We start from the raw sequence: 17,394 nt of genomic DNA on the forward strand, positions 1-17,394 counted from the left end.
GGCTAGCCACTGTCAGTTGTTAAAACAGATTTGTCTGGGAATAAACTGTCATTAAATGGATGTTGTGTTAATTTTATTAATCACTTTTGGCTTCGAATTGCTGCCTTTTATGATATTTGACTCCCCTTCTACTTTGTTTCCTTGAAAACTTAGGATTTGTAAAGAAGCAGAGAAGCTGTGTGATTCCTTACACATAAGAGTGACAGGAAGAAATAAGATTTGAGGAGATGTTATTGAGGAGAAGTAATATGTGATTTATGTTAGGAGTGGGTAGTTAAGGAGTTATTGGAGTAGCCCATTGGTGGTAGATGGGGACTTGGTACTGTGGTAGCTTCAGAAATGAAATGAACCTGTAAAACCAAGAGATTTTACAAGATGGGAAGGTTGCGAACCTTGAAGAGTGATGAAAGTTGGAAATGGGATATGAGGGTTAACTAGCTTTACCTCTTTTAGAAAAGGGGGGACATTTTTATAGTTCAAGAATGATCCAGAGGTTATTCTTGACCTCTTGAGGTTCTTTCCTGAATTTGGGCTGGTACTAGACCTGTAGCCAATATTGAACCAGATAATTGTACTTAAAAAAGAAAGTATCTTTATATCTTGTGCTTTTTCCATCAAGGTTAGGGAACTATATGCCTTGTTTCTAAAGAGAAGTAATTGGATAGTACTTTATCACAATGGTTGGCTTCAATGGCTTATATTTGGAATGTATTGAAGTTAGTAAAATACTATTGTTATCCTTGATCTTAGTTATTATGGTATGATTAAGTATTAACTCATTTCTAATTCTACTATGGTTAGATTTGTTCGCTTTTTTTTTTTTTTTTTTTTGCGGTACGCGGGCCTCTCACTGCTGTGGCCTCTCCTGTTGCAGAGCGCAGGCTCAGCGGCCATGGCTCACGGGCCTATCCGCTCTGCGGCATGTGGGATCTTCCTGGACCGGGGCACGAACCGGTGTCCCCTGCATCGGCAGGCGGACTCTCAACCACTGCGCCACCAGGGAAGCCCTGTTCTCTTTTATTATAATGTATTTCACCCTATCAGTGGACTATGTTAAACTTCACTTACAGCCACTTAAAATGTTTGTTACTGAGTATGTAGAACCTGATTGGAGATGGGGCTAAGGGCAGTATGACGACTTCTTCTCTCTTGGAATAGAATTTTGTGGAAGATCATAAAATATTTTGGCTACAGAATATACCAGATGCCAGTTACCCCCTCTAATATTAAAGTTGCCATTTTCTATCAGACTTTTAGTTTTTAAAGAGCAGTTGAACATTACATTACAGTTAGAGCTAAAATCTAACTTTTCTTTAATTAATTAATTTATTATTTTGACTGTGTTGGGTCTTCGTTGCTGTGCGCAGGCTTTCTCTAGTTGCGGCGAGCGGGGGCTACTCTCAGTTGCGGTGTGTGGGCTTCTCACTGCGTGGCTTCTCTTTTTTGCGGACTATGGGCTCTAGAGCACGTGGGCTTCAGTAGATGCGGTGCGTGGGCTCAGTAGTTGTGGCTCGTGGGCTCTAGAGCACAGGCTCGGTAGTTGTGGCGCATGGGCTTAGTTGCTCAGCAGCATGTGGGATCTTCCCGGACCAGGGCTTGAACCCGTGTCCCCTGCATTGGCAGGCGGATTCTTAACCACTGCTCCACCAGGGAAGCCCCTAAAATCTAACTTCTTTATTTTCCTTCCCAGAGGTAAGGAGCACTCTGGTCCTGAATTTGTTGTTTATCAGTTTTATGCATTTACTATTTATGTATTGGTAGCAGTTGTTTTTTTATATATATATATAAATTTATTTATTTTTTGTTTATTTATTTTTGGCTGCGTTAGGTCTTTGTTGCTGCGCACGGGCTTTCTCTAGCTGTGGCGAGTGGGGACTACTCTTCGTTGTGGTGTCCAGGCTTCTCATTTTGGTGGCTTCTCTTGTTGTGGAGCGCGGGCTTCAGTAGTTGTGGCTCACAGGCTCAGTAGTTGTGGCTCGAGGGCTCTAGAGCACAGGCTCAGTAGTTGTGGCGCACAGGCTTAGTTCCTCCGCTGCATGTGGGATCTTCCTGGACCAGGGCTCGAACCCATGTCCCCTGCATTGGCAGGTGGATTCTTAACCACTGTGCCACCAGGGAAGTCCCAATAATTCTTATTATTGTTTTTTGGGTTTTTAAAAAAGTTTTTATGTAGTTTTTCCATTCCACATTGTTGAGATTTAGTCGTGTTGAGACATACAGTAATAATTAAATTGATAAACAATACTCCATTAAATTCCTTTACTACTTGTTTATATCTATAGTAGTACTTACTTTGTTTAGCTTATTATTAGTTTTTATGTTTTTCCATTCAACATTGTCTTCTGAGATATTGTCATGTTGATACAGATAGTTTGGTTAATATGTTTCTATTGCTATAGAAAAATCCAGTAAATTATAGTGTATCTATTTCCCTACTTTAGCAAATTAAATTGTAACTAATTTTTAGTTATTACCAACTATTGCAGTGAACCTGTTTCTTCATGCAGATGTGCAGGTTATATTCTCAGAAATAGAATTTCATGATGGCTAGGTATACACATTTTCCACCTAGCCAAGTATTTCCAGATTACTCTTGAAAAGTGGTGGTGCCAGTTTTTATTATTGTTGGAAATGTATGAATTACTGTTTCCCACATCTCACTAACACTTGGTTTTTCCAATCTGGGTTTGAAATGACTTCTTAGTATTTGACCTACTAATATTTTAACCAAAAATCTAACAAGACCTGGCATATTTTTATGTATTTAGTGGCCATTTGGATCTCTCTTATGTGAATTTTTAATTTATTCATCTTTTGTTAGATTATATTCTTCTTAAACCTCTTTGGTGGAGTTCTGTTATATATTCTGATGTGTTATTTTTAGTTTTATGTGTTACAGATATCTTTACCAACTAGTAGCTTGCCTTTAACTTTATTAAATCTTTTGCAGTATGTTGAAAATTAGCTAAATTTTTTGTGTGTCTTATTTAAGAAATCCTTCCCTGCCCTGGAGTTCCAAAGATAATCTTATTTAAGTTTGACTTTTCAGATTTAGGAATTCCAAAAATAGTGAATTATATCATAAAGAAAGGAAGTAATTTTACTTTTTTCATGTAAAGAACTGGCATCTCAATGCCATTTATTGAATAATTCAGTCTTTCCTCACTGCTCTGAATGCCCATCTCTTTTATATATCCAGTTCTAAGTTTGGGAGTTCTGTATTCTGTCCCACTGGTCTTTTTGTCTTTCTAGACTGCCTTAATCACCATAGCTTTACCCTAAGTGTGTAGTGTGAGTTTTCAGCATACTTTCTTTAGAATTTCTCTAGTGGTGTTCCTCCCCTCCACTGTTGTGGATTTTTGGATGTTTGTAAGTTTCCAGTAACAACCCTGTGGTGGGGGGAATTCCCTGGCAGCCCAGGGGTTAGGACTTCACGCTCTCACGGCAGAGGGCCCGGGTTCAGTCCCTGGTTGGGGAACTAAGATCCCATAAGCCGTGCAGCTCAGTCAAACAAACAAAAAACCCTATGGGAGATTTGATTGGAGCTTATTTGAATTTGTAGGTAGATGTGAAAATTGCGATCTTAAAATCTATCTCACCATTTATGTAGGTCTTTTGGTTTTATTATTTTCTCTGCAAAGATCTTTTGTGTATAATGTTAGCATTTGTTAGTGTTGTAAATAGTTTAAAAAAATGAGTCTTTTCTACTTGTTGGCACTTGGAAACACTTAATTTTGGTATGTTGATCTTTACTCGGCAACTTTGCTGAATTCTTGGTTAGCTTTATAATTTGTGGTGTCTTGGATTTTCTATGTAGATAACGTAATCTTTATCCTTTATATGTCTTAAAGTAGAAAATATTTCTATCTCCTGAGAAATTAAGGCAATTCAGAAAAACTGCCACAGACAGGATCAGGATACTTAGAAGGCAGTTTCAGCTAGTTAATTTGGGAAGTATCTATGTGAAGAGTTTTATCCATGTGTGTCCTGTGACATACATACATAAACATACATATAGTCTTAAGTTTTTCTTGACACTAGAGTGTTCTGTATAAGGGCATTTAGACGTTAAAACCATCCCACTCCCATTTAGTATAAATGTTGCTGCTACTCTTGGATTTCACTCAGTTTATTTCCTTTTAGGAGGCGCAGGTCAGAATGGAGATGGGCTGCAGACCGAGCAGCTATTGTCAGCCGCTGGAACTGGCTTCAGGCTCATGTTTCTGACTTGGAATATCGAATTCGGCAGCAAACAGATATTTACAAACAGATACGTGCTAATAAGGTAAGGGATAAGTGTCTGGTCTTTTTCAGCTCAGCTAAAAACTGTCATTATCCCCTTTTCCCCATCCCTCAGTAACTCTTAACTATGTCAGAGAGAATGGTTTAATATGATCTGATATAGCGGTTTAATTTGTTTAAGAGCCTGGTGTTACTTAGCATAATGCAGACAACACTGTTAGAATATAATGTTAGATTAGCTCATGGGTTTAGAACAAAACAGTTTGAATATCTGGGCTAACAGGGCACATTTTAAAAAAGGCACTATTTAATGTAAGCCATTGACCATACCTGCATATTTGTTATATTTATGGAAAAGTGGTGATGACTGTGTTTTCATCTTATTTTTTTACTTAGATGCGTTTCTGTTTTACTGCTAAGCCTCCCTTGCTTTCTTGAGGAAAAATAAAGTTTTTCCTGAAAGATCATTCAGGCAAGATTAGACACTGGTGATTTCATTTTCCTTTGTTCTCCTTCTTGCAGTGGACTGACTCTTTAACGATACAGTTTTTATCTTTAACAGTGATACTTGTATAGTTCTTCTTCTGAAAAATGTCCTCTGCTTATTTGGAGTTTGACTGGGGGAAAAATGTACATGGAAAAGAAATCCATTCAGTAAATAGTTGAGTGACGGCTGTGTACCAGCACTGTTCTCCTTAGTGGGGTCACAGTTAATAAAAATCCTCCTTTCTTGGTGCTTATGTTCTTGCAAGGTACTTATTGTGTTAGCTTGATGCAGTGACTTCCCTGACTGAACATGTGGGTCTAGATGAAGCATCTACTGCCCCTAAAAATAAGTGTCACAACGTTTTTGTCCTGCCTTAGTGCTGGTCAAAGCCTTAAGAAAATTGCTATGTACCGTGAACTGCATACATTAAATTAATTAGTAGACCAAGAGTTAAAGGATGACTAATTGACAAGATGAACAAAAGGGTAAGAGTTTGAAGTAAAAGTCCTGCAGCCTCCCTTGTATATTATGTAAGCTTTTATTCCAAACATTTCACTGGAGCATTCTTTGAGCTTCTTCCCCAAATGGGCTTATATGTAATTCTCCAGAAGTTCAGTAGAACATATTATAATTGAGGGCAAAGTCCAGAGGACTTACCTTAAAAAAAAAATAATAATAATTTGTTCCTTTAGGATAGGGAACACGTTAAATCCTAACTTTAAAAATTAGCTAGCACAAATGAGGAATTAAATCTAAAAATATTCACCAAGGATGGTAAACATTATGCTTAGCTCTTTTTCACAAAGAAAATTAAGTGATATTTGTAGAATATGAGCTGGAATGTTGATAAAGAATATCTGGGAGATGACTGGATATGCCTATCCTGAGGAGAAAAACAGTCTTCCTCTGTCATGGACACCTCTCCAGTGTCTGGTATTTTATAGCCAATAGTTAAGAGAGAATTTTCATATTTGAGAACTAGAGTCTCTTAGTAACAACTGAGATTATTAGAATGGTAGTCAGTCATATTTGTTGCTTTATCTATTTTATATATATATAAAAAATTATACGTACTGTGTGTTTATATATGTGTTAATGTTATATTAGTTCCTCATTATAAAACTACTGTATTTCATAGACTCAAAGATGCTGTTGATTGTAAGCTGCACCATTGTTATGTGCCACTAAGAAGTGATTTCAGTTAAACTAAGACATACCATCTGGAACACTATTGTGTTTTAACTTTTATATTCAGTCAGCTTTTTTAAAAAAGATGCTCCCATGTCTTAAAATGAGAAGGGAAAACAGTGTCTGAACCTTGAGTGTGGACTATATACAGGTACATTCATGTGTGTTATTTAATGCACAAAGCAACAGCTTACAGGCTTGTAAGAAGCAGAGCTAAATTTGAACTCAGGGCTATTTATCTGACCCCAAAGCATTTTCTGTCTAACATATTCTGCTGTTGTATCCTTTTCATCATTTCTCTTGAGCATATTTATTGAAATTTCACACCTGGTAAATAAAACTGAGGGGGGAATGCACAGGGACCAAGAGGGTTCTGTTGCTAAAGGAGACTTCTTTCTCTTAACACGCAGTCTTTCTCTTAACACGCAATCTTCAACATCCATGTCTAGTACAAAACATTATATTATTTTTTTATCCCTTCTTTTGACTGATCTGTCAGATTGCACAGCACCTGCTAACTAAGGATGGAAATGTTACGGGGAATGAGAGATGGAAGAACAATGAAACTTCTGGATAGAAAAGCTGCTGAATGGGAACAGCAGTAACCTAGAATACCTGTCTTCAGAATTGATGTAAAGTAGTTGAAGTTTCCATCTTCATAGAGTTATAAGGCATTATGGACAGCCATGTCTAGTCTAGGTAGCCCAGGACCATCTTGTGGTGCTGGTTTACAGTGAGGTCACTGATTTATCTTAAGATGGGTAGGAAAGCTTGACCTATTTAGAATGAAGTAGGAAAGTGAGTATGTGAAATTGCATCTTAATTTTGTTTTACAGATGAAGAGGTGGTTTTTTTTTTTTTTCCTTGTACTTTGACTCCATGTGTTACCTGAAATTGGTAAAGGGAAAGCAGTTGACCCAAGCATACAACTTAGTTTTTTCTTTTCTTTCCTTTTTGCTTGCTTGCTTTGGCCCTGTTTTATAAGCAGGCTTAGCACAGTTTCTTCTACCATTTCTTCCTTTTTCAGTTTTACTTCATTTTTTTTCCCTTTTTTAAATGTAGGACAGATTTGCATTTCCAGAGAGGAATAATTTGTAAGGATATGTTACGACATCATGCAACTGTGACCCTTCCCAATTTCTGTAGTCCTGTGTTCTGTAGTGTTTAGTTCTCTAGGCCTGGACAGTCCAGGCATGGTCCTGGTTCTGACTTTAGGAAGTGATAGTGAAGGGTGGGCAGACTCTCCTGGCCTTTTTACCTTGGGCTTAGAGTGCAGTAGCCTTGAGGTTATTGCTGCTTGTGGCTAATGTCACAGCCATGTAATGCTGACCCAGTATAAACCCCGAATGCTAGGGAATCCCAGCTTGGGGTTGCCATGACAAGTGTGGAGTGGAACTTCATGGAGTTTTCTTTGCTAATAATGACCTTTCCTTTCATGATTATTAACTATATTTATTAAGTATATTTTAGGAAAATTTAAGTAATCATGTAGACCTCTCCATAAAGCCTTACTTCCATCAGTCTCTTCCTTAAGCTCTGCTTCTTTTCTGCTCTCACGTCATCTTCTCTAAACTTCTGTTATAGCACTGTCATTGTCATACTTCGCCTGCCTGTCTGTCTGAGGTAGACGAAGGTAGTAAGCTTCTTATGAGTGGAATGTATTTTATTTATTTTCTTATTCTTAGGGTTTCACACCACCCAGCATGTGGTAGACACTCAATAAAGGTCACCTGAATGACCAGATTTTAGCCGTTTGTATGCTTTTTATTTGCTCATCTTCCTTTTAGTTGCTTTCATCCTTTTTGGTATGAGGTACAGTATAAAGGATTTAATGGTTGGTTTTGTATGCTATAATGAACGAACAGAGTTTTGGGGGTCAGGGCAAGAATGCATGGGTGAATGGTAGCATATGAATCAGCATAGCACTTGAGTAAATATTTGCAAAAATAGATTTGATTAAAACTAATGCACATTGAAAAGACCTTTCAACAGATTAATAGGAGCTCTAATGTTGCAGAGGCCAGAAACCTTTACTAACTCTCTGACTGCTCTCTTCCCTCACATCCCAGGAAGCAGATTTGCATAACTGATTGATTCTGTCTTCAAATATATATATATATATATATATACACACACAGAATCCAACCACTTCGGTCCAACAGCGGTTCTTTCTGCTCCTCTATTTACTGTCCACTCGTCCACATGTCAACACAATAGCAAATTGATCCTTTTAAACCATAAGTCAGATCATTGCTCCCTTCTGCTTGAAAGTCTCCAGTGATTTACCATCTGGACATAAAAGCTGAAAGACAGGGAGTTACAAGGCCCTACACCCCCACTTACCTCCTCTGCCTTGAGCTTCTGCCTCAGACTCCACTCATTGATTTTCCTTCAGCCATACCAAATTCCTTACAGTTCTTAAAGTTATCCAGCTGGCTCCAACCTTGAAACTGCTGCATTAGCTCTTCCTGCAGATATTCCCAAAGTTTGTTCCCAAGTTTCTTTCCAGTATTTGCTCAGACACCACCTTCTCGGTGCATTTTACCCTGACCGCCTAATATGAAAGAGTGCCTACTCCCACTTTATTATCCGCTCACTGTCCTTTAGTTTTTTTTTAGCATTTAACACTTTCTAATGTGCAACATAAATTTTACTTACATTGTTGATATTCTGTCTTTGTCCCAGTATTAGAATTGTAAGCACTTTGAGGGATGAGTTTGGATAGGAGTAGGGAGAAGGATATGTCTTTTTTCTTTCCTGTATCCCCAGCACCTAAAAAATGTTTGATGAATGGAGACACAGTGGCTTGATTTGAATGAATGAAAGCCAAAACAAAGATTAGCTGGGTCTAACTAACCCAGCTTTTATCCCTCGTTCTGCCATGGATTGGCCTATTGACATGACCTTCGACCTGCATCCTCCCTGGGTCTATAAAATGATGGGGAATAAATGGTCCCTACTAGGTCTTTTAAAGCTTTCACAGGAGGGTGTCTTTGTAGTCTCTAAGGTGTTTTTTAGAAATTATTTGGTAGTTTAAGGAGAAAAATTTCCCTTTGGAAAATATTGACTGTTTTATCCTGACTTACCTTCTCACCTAAGAAAAATTGAGGGAGTAACTTTATACCTAATAGTTGGATTTATTTAGGCTCCTAGCTATAATTAATATAAACTTAATATTTTCTCGTTCAAGGGCAAAAAGTTTTAAACATAAAAGTCAAAAAATAATTATTATGCATTTCCTTTCTTGGTGTATAACTCTGCTAGGGAATATGGGAGATTCGAATATATTTGTATTTTGTCTAAGTCCTCAAGGATCTTACCATTAGTTAACATTTAAACGACAAATTGAGGCAACAATAAATGAAATAAATAATTTGGCCTAAGGTTCTGCTCTGGAAATGAGATTTAAATATACAGAATGTAAGATAAAATCACCATGCTTTAGGAAGTCTGGCAATGTGGATAAAGAAAATAAGGGGCTCAGTTAAACCAGGGACATTTTCTTGGAAGGAGGTGGGACTTGGCCTTGACAAGCTTTTTGAAGCATAACCTTTTGGATAGATAAATGTAAGAGAAGGGCAGAATCAGTATAAACAAAGACATAAGAACAGGTAGTGGGTAGTATTGTAACCTTTAGTTGCATTTCTTTACCTACTACTTTGTAATAACCCCCAGCTCTCAACAACAACTTCATATATATTCAGACATTTTCTAGGGGATAATGCAGTTAGTGTAACAATATTTGGAGAAAGTAGTTGGAAATAGATAAGGTGGAGATGGATTATGGACTATGCCAAGATGAGTTTGGGCTAGCTTTATATAGGAGATGGGGAGGTGGTTTAGGCTCTTAAGCAGAGAAGATATTGAATGCAATATTCAGAGAAGGGAATGTTGTACAAAATAGCTGCTTTTTACAAACAGTTTTTACTTTGAAATGGAAAAGTTTGTGAGGTCTGTTTTATGCTTCTGATTGAAACAAGAAAATATTTTGCAGAAGTTCTTTTAGCCAGGGCTTCCCTGGTGGCTCAGTGGTTGAGAGTCCGCCTGCTGATACAGGGGACATGGGTTCGTGCTGCGGAGCGGCTGGGCCCGTGAGCCATGGCCGCTGAGCCTGCGCATCCGGAGCCTGTGCTCCACAATAGGAGAGGCCACAACAGTGGAAAAGAAGTTCTTTTATCCAGAGAAACCCCATTTTGAAAGCTAGGGCAAATGTTTCTTGCTTTCTTAATAACCTCTTTCTCTTTCTGCAGAGTCTCTGCTTCATTTTCTACATAGCCTAGGTATAGCCTTATTCCAGAATAGGAAACTTGTTGTTTCTCTTACGGTTGGGGGGGGGGGTGTCCTGTTTTTCTTCCCTTCTAAACTGAGGTAAAATTCCATCGGTCCCTCTTAACCACCACTGGACCCCCAATCTCTTATATCTCCTATTTCACGGAGATTTTTGTATTAGAAATAACCCCAGGGACAGGATCATCTGGTTCATTGGCTCACAAGAGCCTATGTCATAATGGCCTAGGGAGCTCAAATTGATAAGTCAAAGTTTTTAGGCCCTGAAATCTGTTGATATATTTTAGGATGTTCTCTGGGGGATTCTGATGCTGAGTCAAGATGATTGAGTCTAGTATTTTTCAGTTTAGAGCTTGCATTAAGACTTACCAGGGAAGCTTTTTAAAAACAGAATACCCAGCTCCCTACCTCCCTACCTCCCTACCTACCAGAGATTCTGAGTAGATTTGATGTTGGACCAGGGCAAGTATAGTTTGATAAGGTTTCCCCCAAGTGATTCTAATACAAAATTTCCATTAAGAGCTTCTTATCAGTCAGATCTCCTTATTTTCTAGACCAGAGAAAGAGAACCAAAGAGCACCTGCATCCCAGTCTTTCTGTTACACAGTGTCATAACTGGATTTTGGTCACTTCTACTTGCGTTGATGGGAGATTCATGTCCGTGGTTTTTGTTTATTTTTCATAGTAAGCTAACTTCTGTCTTCACCAAGCTGGGCCCATGCTGGCTACGGAGAGGATTTGTGGAGTCATTTAAAATTTCTTTTTACATTTTTTATTTTCTGGGGTGAATGTAAAATCTGAGCTTGAAATTGTCAAGCAGGAACCTAATCTGGAGAATGCTTATGCTTGTGAGAAACAGGTGTCTTTGGAACAGTTTTAATCTTTTGGTTTCTAAGATACTGACTGTAGAGACTGTTCCACCTTTGTTTCACCCGGTGGTTGTGGTTGCTCAGAGATAGTTGGTTTAGCTCATCATTTATAATTGTAGCACTTCTAGTTTGGTCATCCTTAAGCCACATTTTTGATCAAGTTAAGTAGAAAAACTGCATTGCTATTGTTAATATGGTATAGTCTGGTTGGTGATATAGTGTAAAATACCATACTCTGATAAAGATCCCAGATCTGGAAGATGTGAATAAAAGATGCTACAAGCCATGTAGGTCCATACATTCAAGGTGGAAGAAAGGGGAAGCTTGGGTTTGAGTCTTAGGCTGTATTCATGGCTACTGCTAGGGCCTTTTGTTGAAATCACTCTTGGAAGAGCAAAGCTGCTGGTGGTATATTTTGTTTCAGAACCATAGGATAAAGGAAAAGGCCTCTGGTAAACCAGACCCACCCTGCCCCTAACTCTTGATATTAACTACTAAATTAAATTTGTAACTTACACCACTTAAGCTGTTTTTCTCTCTGTCCTGCAGGGGTTGATAGTTCTTGGAGACGCGCCTCCCCCAGAGCACACAACAGACTTATTTCTTCCACTTAGTTCTGAGGTGAAGACAGATCATGGGAATGATAAATTGGTAAGTATAAAAGACAGAAAAGGGAAAATGAGTGAGAATTTGGGGTGTAGCTTCAGCATAGTTTATTCTCTGTAATAAGGATCCTTGCATTGGCTGAACGAAGGGGTTGTATCCCCTTTTATCACCTCTGGCATTTTAGGCTCTGAATTCCCGAATAGGGCACCACAGGGCCCCTCGAGCAGTTGTGTAGCTGACTTTAAAATTTAAAAGCAGCTTCTAACTCTCAAGACAGCACAGCCAGAGCAAGTGTGACATTATGGAATATTCCTGGGAATTAGGAGACCATGTGGCTCTGATAACTTTGATAAGTAAGGTAACCTTTCTGGGCCACTATAAAATGGAAAGGTCGGACTAGAGGTTTAACTCACAAAGATGTTGAAAATGCTGTTTGAGTTACCCCCTTTAATTCTGTAATGAGGATAAAGCTGTCATTTTTTGTAATCTTCTGTTTCCTTAGAGCCTAGCTCAAATCTCTCTTCATAATTCCTTCCTTTTTCCTATTTCTCTGAACACCAAAATTAATTTCTTTTCTTTCTGAATTCCAAGACCACTTTTAATTTATTTCTTTCATATTTCTACTTTTCTCAAAAGGTCACGGGCTTTTATGAGTATTAACATATCTTGTTTTAAGTAATTTGATCTAAGGAAAACTCCTAGATTTGTGTATGAATGAAATTTGATTTTAGACTTAACACAATAGTTGCAAAAGCAGTACACAAGAGTCCCCACATAGCCTTCCCCCGCTTCCCCTAGCGTTAACAGCTTGCATAACCATTGTTCAGTGTCAAAACTAGGAATTAACGTTGATACAGACTACAGATTTTATTCCAGTTTCACTTATTTTCTCATTTATGCCGCCTTTTTTTGGTCCAGATTTCCACATTCCATATAGTTGTCATATCTCTTTTTTTTTTTTTTTTTTGCGGTAAGCAGGCCTCTCATTGTTGTGGCCTCCCCCGTTGCGGAGCACAGGCTCCGGACGCGCAGGCTCAGCGGCCATGGCTCACGGGCCCAGCCGCTTTGCGGCATGTGGGATCTTCCCGGACCGGGGCATGAACCCATGTCCCCTGCATCGGCAGGCAGCCTCTCAACCACTGCGCCACCAGGGAAGCCCTGTCATATCTCTTTAAAGTCTCTTCCAGTGTGTGAGAGCACCTCAGTTTTTGTCTTTCATGACCTTGACACAAGAGTATTGGTAAGTTATTATGTGTAATGTTCCTCAGAAGGGAGTTGCCAGATGTTTTTTCGTTAAAGGTTATGCATTTTTTGCAGTAATTCCACAGAAGTGATACTGTGCCCTTCTCAGTATACCATATTAGGGGTACAAGATGATGGTGATAGCTTTTTCACTTGGTTAATGTGATGCCTGCCAGGTTTCTCCACTGTAAAGTTAGTATTTTTCCCTTTGTAATGAATGACTATCTCATGGGGGGATACTATGCATTTTTCTGTTGCTCATTATACTTTTATTTCTTTTATTTTTATTTTTTTTTACATATTTATTGGAGTATAATTGCTTTACAATGGTGTGTTAGTTTCTGCTTTATAACAGTGAATCAGTTATACATATACATATGTTCCCATATCTGTTCCTTCTTGCGTCTCCCTGCCTCCCACCCTCCCTATCCCACCCCTCCAGGCGGTCACAAAGCACCAAGCTGATCTCCCTGTGCTATGCGGCTGCTTCCCACTAGCTATCTACCTTACGTGTGGTAGTGTATATATGTCCAGCTCATTATACTTTAATCCACAGTTTTATCATCTACTGGTGGATTTTTCCTGCAAAATTACTGCAGTAATTATTGCTGTGGTGTTTACTAAATGGTGATTTTCTGTTTTCTACATTTGTTCATTGGAATTCTGTTAGGAAGAGCTGTCTTTTCTCCCTCATTTATTTCGTCCATCAGTTAGTTACTTATTTCAGGATGGTTTTATGGATATTAATTTTACGTTATGGATTATAATCTACTATTAGTAGTTATTCAGTTGCAGTTGTCTGAACTTTTGGCATCGGGACCTTTCAGATTGGCGTCTGTGTCCTTTCAACATGCCCCCCGCCTTGTTTTTTGAACACTCACTTTCTGGCGCCCCACAATGTTCCAGGTTCATCTTGTATTTTACTTGTTCCAGCCCTGCTTCTTTTTATTGGAGAACAGGGTTTTGAAACCAAGATCTGGGTACTAGTTGGTGCTCATTGCTACTTGGTGTCATTGCTTCTATCTAGGACTTCTCAACAAAGCTAGTAAATATATATATGTATGCTGCTACATGCATACACATACATATATTTTGTTATCTACCCATCTGTATATACACTAAAAACCATGAGTTTATACTAGTACCAGTCTAACACCACAGCCTTCCTCCTTCCTTATTGATACTTATTTGTTCAATCCTAGTACCAAATAGAGTAGTTTCATAATTGCCAGCTCATACTCCTGTGAGAAATATCTTTACTAACCAGAGTACAATATTGTATACAGTATGTTAGCACTATAATAAACCGTCTAAATGCTATTTCCCCGAAGTTGTTCTTAGGTTAGTTCACCTTTCAGTGTGACTATGCAATTATTTTGTAATACAGTTACGTTCTTTTGTTACTATAGTATTCCACTTCTTGTTGCCCACACACACAGTAGTTGATATTTATTATTTTTTGAGTATGCAAAACATTACTACTGTGCTAAGAATTAAAGCTGTACAAAAGGCTGTAGCCCTGTTCCTATTTCCACCTTCTTTCCATTGTGTTCCCACCTCCTGTAGGTAGCCAGTTTTATTAGTTTTTGCATTATCCTTCCTTTCCATAGATTTGAAATTGAGGAGGTTTTTTGTTTGTTTTAGCAAAAACATTGCTTCTGTGGCTTCTGACAAATGATGTCATTATTTGTGTTTGCTTTTATTTGCAAAATAAGCCTCACTTTTTAAAATATTTTTGGTCTGCATTGGGTCTTCGTTGCTGCATATGGACTTCTCATTGCAGTGGCTTCTCTTGTTGGGGAGCACGGGCTCTAGGTGCACGGGCTTCAGTAGTTGTGGTGTGCAGGCTCTAGGGCACGCGGGCTTCAGTAGTTGTGGCGCACAGGCGTAATTGCTCTGTGGCGTGTGGATCTTCCTGGATCAGGGATCGAACCCGTGTCCCCTGCATTGGCAGGCGGATTCTTAACCACTGCACCACCAGGGAAGTCCCAAGCCTCATTCTTTTACCTTTCCTTGCTTTGTGGAATTGATGGAGTTAACAAGTGAACTATTAAGTGAAGGACTAATGCTTTCCCAGAAGTAAAGCATACAAAAATGTAAGCTATTGCTTTTTCTTTTTAAACATTCAAGGTATAATCTTCCTACCATTGGTTACATGGGAACAGTGTTCTTTTCCTTGAAGTTTTGCAGTCATCAGGGACAATGAATGGTGCATTGGCCCCCATGAGGGGTTTGAGATAGAGAGTAGAGGGTTAGGTACTGTCTGGGGAATGTTTGATCCACAGTATTAAAAAACACTGACTGACCAGTTAGGACTTTTAAAATAAATTGGGCTGTGGATAAATAAGTTGAACAGTAAGAACTTATAAGGCTGTTTTTGCAATTACTGTATTTCTCTAGATTCTAGAGAAAGATTTTCAACAGTGTTGGTAAATACAGATCTTAGGTTTAGTAGTCTCTGGACTTGTAACAACATTATGCTGGTTGCATTTTTAGAAACGAATAATTCAAAGTTTTGTTTTTAACTTTCTTTTTTTTAATTGGAGTATAATTGCTTTACAGTGTTGTGTTAGTTTCTGCTGTACAGTGAAGTGAATCAGCTATATGTATATATATATATCCCCTCTCTCTTGGACCTCCCTCCCCCTGCCATCCCACCCATCTAGGTCATCACAGAGCACCGAGCTGAGCTCCCTGTGCTATGCAGCAGGTTCCCACTAGCTGTCTGTTTTACCCATGGTAGCGTATTTATGTCAAACCTAATCTCCCAAAGTTGTTTTAATATAATTATAGATTTTATATATATATATATATATACTTTTTTTTTTTTTTTTTTGCGGTACGCGGGCCTCTCACTGTTGTGGCCTCTCCCGTTGCGGAGCACAGGCTCCAGACGCTCAGGCTTAGCGGCCATAGCTCACGGGCCCAGCTGCTCTGCGGCATGTGGGATCTTCCCGGACTGGGGCACGAACCCGTGTCCCCTGCATCGGCAGGCGGACTCTCAACCACTGCGCCACCAGGGAAGCCCTACAGATTATATTTTGACCTCAATATAGAGACATAGGAAAGTGAGGCACATAGTCCCGTTTTACATATGCAGAAATTGAAGCCTAGGTAAGAAACTTGGTGGAACTGGAATTTTCAGAAAGTTCCACTTCCACTTTAGCACAGTTTCTTGGCCGTGGTGCTAGTTCATGGAAATGACTGTTATACTCTTTTTGGGCCAGCAATATTTTGGTAATTTTAAGCAGGACTATGCTGGGTATCATTGAGATGGAGAGCATTTTGACCCAGAAATGAAAGTTGAATTCCTTACATTCAGTTAGCCTTTTCTTTCCATTTTGATAATGTTTGTCAGAAAGGTAATAACTAACCAAAACAGAACTGTTAAATTTTCTAGACAAACAAATATGGTGCATCTAAGGAAAATGGTATTTTCAAACAGTTACAGCATGGCGTTACTTGAATGACTAAAGTAAAGATACATACACACATATCTTGCATACACACCTAGAGATTTATTTTATTACGTGTTTTTAAGTTGTGTGCCTTTTGATTTTTACCCCTTTACTTTCTCTACTTTTTAGTAAAACAAATTCAGTGAACATGGGTTCTCAGACCCCAGAAAAATCTCCCCCCACACACAAATAAACCTTAATTTAATCTAGTTTTTCTTTAAGGGCTCTTCGTCACACTTAATTGTTGTGGCCAAGAAGGTGGAGTAATGAATCAAACAGATGCCTACTTTATAAGAATAACAAATAGAATCTCACTGCTGTGTTATTCCATACATCTGACCCTTTCAGTCAAGGAAAAAAATCGCTTCAGTAACCCTGCTTGCTACCTTTAACTCTTAAGATTTCCCCAAAAGGTAATCTCTGGGGCTCTGCTTTAGAAAAAGGAGGGATTACAGAAGCACTCTACCTACCACTTCACTTCAGCTTTTCTGTACTTATCTGGCTGTGGGATGCATGTACCCTCAGAGTGTATCTGAACATCACATAAAACTCAAGAGAAGCTCTGTAACAACTATTTACAGTTTCCCATTGGATGGCAAATATCTGAGTCATGCTTTAGTTTCCTGAAAATATTAATGATGTAAACCACTGCAGTAATAACAATTGGGCTTAAATTAGTGTGTGGATTTAATATTTGTGAAGTGTTTGTTAATGTTTCTCTACTCTGTCTTTGCAGCCTTTTGGACTGCAAGATAAGGAGTGTTCACTTTTTCTTAAAGCAATGTGAATGCATTTAAGAAACTCTAAATAAAATTACATGTGTTTGTGAGGTGTGTTTTTCTTTTTCTAGACGAAACACTATTAGAGGATTGGGGTTAATATTTTAAGCTCTTTGAATTTGAGAATGAATGATGAACCTAGTTGCCCCAGTGCCCTGCTTTAGATCTCAGGGTGATTACATGTAGGATATCCCAAGGTTTCTAAGCAGATCCTTCTAAATATTCAGTGCCTCCTT

At 38.6% G+C, this 17,394-nt stretch overlaps 1 protein-coding gene across 3 annotated transcripts in view; it reads left to right on the forward strand.

Annotated features, from left to right (window-relative positions):
- The window catches only part of KANSL1 (KAT8 regulatory NSL complex subunit 1), a 169,476-nt gene that overhangs the window by 103,147 nt on the left and 48,935 nt on the right, over positions 1 to 17,394 (forward strand). For all 3 annotated transcript variants that reach the window (XM_082861649.1, XM_082861648.1, XM_082861650.1), the window contains exons 3-4: positions 4,144 to 4,285; positions 11,623 to 11,724. In XM_082861649.1, coding sequence (XP_082717775.1) covers positions 4,144 to 4,285; positions 11,623 to 11,724 — 244 coding nt within the window. The remainder of the gene's footprint in view (positions 1 to 4,143; positions 4,286 to 11,622; positions 11,725 to 17,394) is intronic.

The sequence above is a fragment of the Leucopleurus acutus genome (genome assembly GCF_964270905.1).
Source record: "Leucopleurus acutus genome assembly, chromosome: 19".
In the NCBI taxonomy this organism is placed as follows: Eukaryota; Metazoa; Chordata; class Mammalia; order Artiodactyla; family Delphinidae; genus Leucopleurus; species Leucopleurus acutus.